General features: G+C 45.4%; 1 protein-coding gene across 1 annotated transcript in view; it reads right to left on the reverse strand.

Moving 5' to 3' along the window:
• The window catches only part of LOC122920048 (solute carrier family 22 member 6-B-like), a 116,006-nt gene extending 110,286 nt beyond the window's left edge, over positions 1-5,720 (reverse strand). The window contains exon 1 of the mRNA XM_044269258.1: positions 4,992-5,720. Within this exon, the coding sequence (XP_044125193.1) occupies positions 4,992-5,720 (729 nt within the window). The remainder of the gene's footprint in view (positions 1-4,991) is intronic.
• Between the last annotated feature and the right edge of the window lie 280 nt (positions 5,721-6,000).

The raw sequence follows: 6,000 nt of genomic DNA on the forward strand, positions 1-6,000 counted from the left end.
TGGTCGCTGTGTGCCTGTAGTTGTATTGTGGACCACATACGGCGGTTCCGCAATACACAGGGCACCAGCCGTGTGCATCCCGCATCCGTGATGTCGACCCATTCACTTGAACGGAACAGAAACACGGATCGGATCCCCACAGAAGCACTACAGAGTGCTTCCGTGGTGTTTCTGGCCGTGCCTCCGCACAGCAAAAAAGTAGAACATATTCACGGACCTATTCAAGTTGAATGGGTCTGGATCTGTCCCGGCTGCTGCACGCACGTTGCCCGTGCATTGGGGACTGCAAATTGCTGTCCCCAATGCACGGAATGGACCAACAACGTTCATGTGCAAGAGGCCTAACACTTGTGATCTGTGTGAAGCGGCATATATGCATTCATGTTGCATGTATTTATTAATTAGGGTTACCAATTCTGAGTAACTTGGAGTGACAGGAGATTTACAGAATCAGATTTTTTTTTTTTTGTCGTCATATTTTGAGCTCTATAACTTTTTTGTAATTATGTGTACGGCGCTGGGTGGGGGCTCATTTTTTGCGGGGCAATCTGAACTTTTCACTGATACCATTCTGGGGTGTTTAAGACTTTTTGATCGCTTTTTATTTACATTTTTGTAGCAAATGAAGCGACCAAAAACGGCGAATCGGACATTTGGACTCTTTTTTTTCTTCTGTTTTGCCGTTTGCCGTATGGGGAATATATTTTTATACAATGGGTGTTTTTACACATTGCGACACCCATGATGTGTATTTTTTTATTTTTTTTTTATTTTCATTTTGGGAAAAGGGGGGTGATCTGAATTTTTTTGTTTTATTTTACACTTTTTTATAGTTCCCAGGTTACACACACATCTCTGTTACACAGTAAAAAGCTCTGCTACATGCGGTTACACACACATCTCTGTAACACAGTACACAGCACTGCTACATGCAGGTTGCACATACATCCCTGTAACACAGTACACAGCCTGCTACATGCAGGTTACACATACAGCTCCGCTACACAGGACACAGCTCTGATACATGCAGATTACACATACAGCTCTGCTACACAGTACACAGCTCTGCTACATTCAGGTTACAAATACAGCTCTGCTACACAGTACACAGCACTGCTACATGCAGGTTACACATACAGCTCTGCTACACAGTACACAGCTCTGCTACATGCAGGTTACACATACAGCTCTGCTACACAGTACACAGCTCTGCTACATGCAGATTACACATACAGCACTGCTACACAGTACACAGCTCTGCTACATGCAGGTTACACATACAGCTCTGCTTCACAGTACACAGGTCTGCTACATGCAGGTTACACATACAGATCTGCTACACAGTACACAGCTCTGCTACCTGCAGGTTACACATACATCTCTGTAACACAGTACACAGCTCTGCTACATGCAGGTTACACATACAGCTCTGCTACACAGTACACAGCACTGCTACATGCAGGTTACACATACAGCACTGCTACACAGTACACAGCACTGCTACATGCAGGTTACACATACAGCACTGCTACACAGTACACAGCTCTGCTACATGCAGGTTACACATACAGCTCTGCTACACAGTACACAGCTCTGCTACATGCAGGTTACACATACAGATCTGCTACACAGTACACAGCTCTGCTACCTGCAGGTTACACATACAGATCTGCTACACAGTACACAGCTCTGCTACCTGCAGGTTACACATACATCTCTGTAACACAGTACACAGCTCTGCTACATGCAGGTTACACATACAGATCTACTACACAGTACACAGCTCTGCTACCTGCAGGTTACACATACAGATCTGCTACACAGTACACAGCTCTGCTACCTGCAGGTTATACATACAGATCTGCTACCTGCAGGTTACACATACATCTCTATAACACAGTACACCACTCTGCTACATGCAGGTTACACATACATCTCTGTAACACAGTACACAGCTCTGCTACCTGCAGGTTACACATACATCTCTGTAACACAGTACACAGCTCTGCTACATGCAGGTTACACATACAGATCTACTACACAGTACACAGCTCTGCTACCTGCAGGTTACACATACAGATCTGCTACACAGTACACAGCTCTGCTACCTGCAGGTTACACATACAGATCTGCTACCTGCAGGTTACACATACATCTCTGTAACACAGTACACAGCTCTGCTACATGCAGGTTACACACACATCTCTAGTACAGAGCTCTATTTGATGGCTACTGTTCTGTACACTCTACCAGCTGCTGTGTACGTCTGACCCCTCCCACACACGTGACTCGTCACATGGTCATGACGTCATCACAGGTCCTTTGCCTCTCCAGCAGCTAGCAGCTCCGTCAGGTGAATAGTGTGTGTAGTAGGGCGTATTTTGAGTTAGGGAGGACGGAGTTTTGGCTGATGCCTGATGGAGGACGGAGTTTTGTCTGATGTCTGAGGTCTGATGGAGTTTTGCCTGACGGAGGACGAAGTTTTAACTGATGTCTGAGGTCTGATGGAGTTTTGCCTGACGGAGGACGGAGTTTTGTCTGATGTCTGATGTCTGAGGTCTGATGGAGTTTTGCCTGACGGAGGACGGAGTTTTGTCTGATGTCTGAGGTCTGATGGAGTTTTGGGTGACGGAGGACGGAGTTTTGTCTGATGTCTGAGGTCTGATGGAGTTTTGCCTGACGGAGGACGGAGTTTTGTCTGATGTCTGAGGTCTGATGGAGTTTTGGGTGACGGAGGACGGAGTTTTGTCTGATGTCTGAGGTCTGATGGAGTTTTGCCTGACGGAGGACGGAGTTTTGTCTGATGTCTGAGGTCTGATGGAGTTTTGCCTGATGGAGGACGGAGTTTTGTCTGATGTCTGAGGTCTGATGGAGTTTTGGGTGACGGAGGACGGAGTTTTGTCTGATGTCTGAGGTCTGATGGAGTTTTGCCTGATGGAGGACGGAGTTTTGTCTGATGTCTGAGGTCTGATGGAGTTTTGGGTGACGGAGGACGGAGTTTTGTCTGATGTCTGAGGTCTGATGGAGTTTTGCCTGACGGAGGACGGAGTTTTGTCTGATGTCTGAGGTCTGATGGAGTTTTGCCTGATGGAGGACGGAGTTTTGTCTGATGTCTGAGGTCTGATGGAGTTTTGGGTGACGGAGGACGGAGTTTTGTCTGATGTCTGAGGTCTGATGGAGTTTTGCCTGATGGAGGACGGAGTTTTGTCTGATGTCTGAGGTCTGATGGAGTTTTGGGTGACGGAGGACGGAGTTTTGTCTGATGTCTGAGGTCTGATGGAGTTTTGCCTGACGGAGGACGGAGTTTTGTCTGATGTCTGAGGTCTGATGGAGTTTTGGGTGACGGAGAACGGAGTTTTGTCTGATGTCTGAGGGCTGATGGAGTTTTGTCTGACGGAGGACGGAGTTTTGTCTGATGTCTGATGGAGTTTTGCCTGACGGAGGACGGAGTTTTGTCTGATGTCTGAGGTCTGATGGAGTTTTGGGTGACGGAGGACGGAGTTTTGTCTGATGTCTGAGGTCTGATGGAGTTTTGGGTGACGGAGGACGGAGTTTTGTCTGATGTCTGAGGTCTGATGGAGTTTTGGGTGACGGAGGACGGAGTTGTGTCTGATGTCTGAGGTCTGATGGAGTTTTGCCTGATGGAGGACGGAGTTTTGTCTGATGTCTGAGGTCTGATGGAGTTTTGTCTGACGGAAGACGGAGTTTTGTCTGATGTCTGATGGAGTTTTGCCTGACGGAGGACGGAGTTTTGTCTGATGTCTGAGGGCTGATGGAGTTTTGCCTGACGGAGGATGGAGTTGTGGATGATGTCTGACGATGTCCTAATATGTATGCCGTACAGGTGACATTTTGGCATGCACACTGCCATCCTATTTCCTCCCAAGTACGGCACAACAATGAATGCCTTAACAAATTATCTAACCATAGGTGAGAACTTATTTATATGTGGTTGTGTAGAAATGTCATATGTTCTCTTTAAGAGAATAAGAAATCCAACTCACATGGAAACAAATAATGTGGATGTGATCCCTCCCAAGGTGGAGTAGACTGAAATGGTGTCAGCGTCATGTTTGCAGGATTATAGGCTCAGTTGTACATAGTAACTAAGTGAGCTAATGGCAGTCACACACATTAAAGGATTACGGTGCTATACACGAGGTGTGGGGAACAGGCCTGATAACAGTGATCAATAGTACATGGTTAGGCCAGGTTCACTTCTGTGTTGTGAATAGTATTGAGCAAGGTTATCAAAAACTTGATTTGGCAGCTTAGTCAAATTGTCACAAAGTGCATTTCTTTGTGTGCGGAGGGCACAATGACAGGGAACGGCGATCGAGCCGTCCCCCAGTCATTGAACCCCTCAGATGTCACGCTGGTCGCTGATTGCAGAATCTGAGATTAACATTGAGGGCTTTCAAGGGTTAATCCAGTAAAAATAAATAAAAAATTACACAGTGACGTAATGGCATCATGCTTGCCGGCATAGTGATGTCATACATGTTGACTGGTGCGGACGATGCAGAGAAAAATCAGACATATATGGATGGCTGTAGTTTACTAGGGTTCAATCGTCTTGAAGAGACTTACAGCAGAGAGCATGGTGCTCACGTTAGCACAGGAGACATAAAAAGAACAACAACCATAGAGAGCAGGAAAAATGCTATAACAGATAGTCAACACATAGAACACTATGATAGAGTATTTGTGTATAGTGACATCTGGTGGTCAAACTCAATACTTCAAATACATAGGCATACAGTGAAATAAACCAAGCAATATATAACACAGCATGAAACAATGTTCAGTCTCCAACATCCCTTCTCATTGTGAAGTGCCTAATTAGACAAACCGATTCTTCTTGTTAGATCCATATGTCTCTTTGCAGGCAAAGGCTTAGAAAGGATGTCTGCTAACATTTCCTCAGTGGGACAGTATCGTAGATCCATCTGTCATTGCTCTTGCAAGTCTCTTAAGAAGTGATAGCTCACGTCTATGTGTTTGGTTCTCAGGTTTATCCGCTCTGTCTGTGCGAGTGCTATACATCCTTGATTGTCCTCATAGATTGGCGTGGACTCTGTTTGGTTCTGATCTAGATCTTCCAGCAATTGTCTCAACCAGATTACCTCTTGCCCTGCTTGTGATGTGGCCACATATTCTGCTTCGGTGGATGACCGTGTCACTGTGGACTGTTTTCTAGTGGTCCAGCTGCTCAGCCCGTCTTTGAATAGAAACAGGTGTCCACTGGTGGATTTCCGATCACTGGGGTCACCTGCCCAGTCTGCATCCACATATCCAGTCAGACCACTTTTCCCTGTTGATGAAAGTTTCAGTTTAAAGTCTATTGTTCCCTTCAAATAGCGTATGATCCTTTTTGCTGCGTTCCAGTCCATCTGGGTTGGCTGGGATACTTTGCTGCATAAGAATCCCACTGCTATGGCTATGTCAGGCCTTGCCACTGTAGCAATGTATAGTAACTTCCCCATTGCCCTTATGAATTGTGAGTCATTTTGCAAGGGGTTAATTGAGTTGTTTAATTCTTTAAGATAATTTGTCTCCATAGGTGAGTTGACTGGTTTGGCATCATTGAGCCCAAAAGTTTCATTTACTTCCTGTATTTTGTGACTCTGGTTAATAAGAAAACTACCATCTTCTTCTCTTTCTATCTGCATGCCTAGGAAGTGTTTGACATCCCCTAGATCTTTTGTTTCAAAGTCCATGTTTAAGACCTCCAGCAGTCTGGAGCAATCCCCTTCTTGCTCATAACATACTAACAGATCATCTACATAAATGAGTACAAAAATCCACCTACCATTTATTTTCTTGGTGTATAGGCAGGGATCGGCCTTGCTTCTATGAAAGGATTCTCTCAAAAGCGCCTCATTAATCTTCATGTTCAATGCTCTGGCTGCTTGTTTGAGCTCGTAGATCCCCCTTCTTAAGTTTACACACCTGTTCTGGCTTTTGTGGGTCTACAAAGCCCTCTGGTTGCTCCATGTA

The sequence above is a fragment of the Bufo gargarizans genome, chromosome 10 (assembly GCF_014858855.1).
Source record: "Bufo gargarizans isolate SCDJY-AF-19 chromosome 10, ASM1485885v1, whole genome shotgun sequence".
In the NCBI taxonomy this organism is placed as follows: domain Eukaryota; kingdom Metazoa; phylum Chordata; class Amphibia; order Anura; family Bufonidae; genus Bufo; species Bufo gargarizans.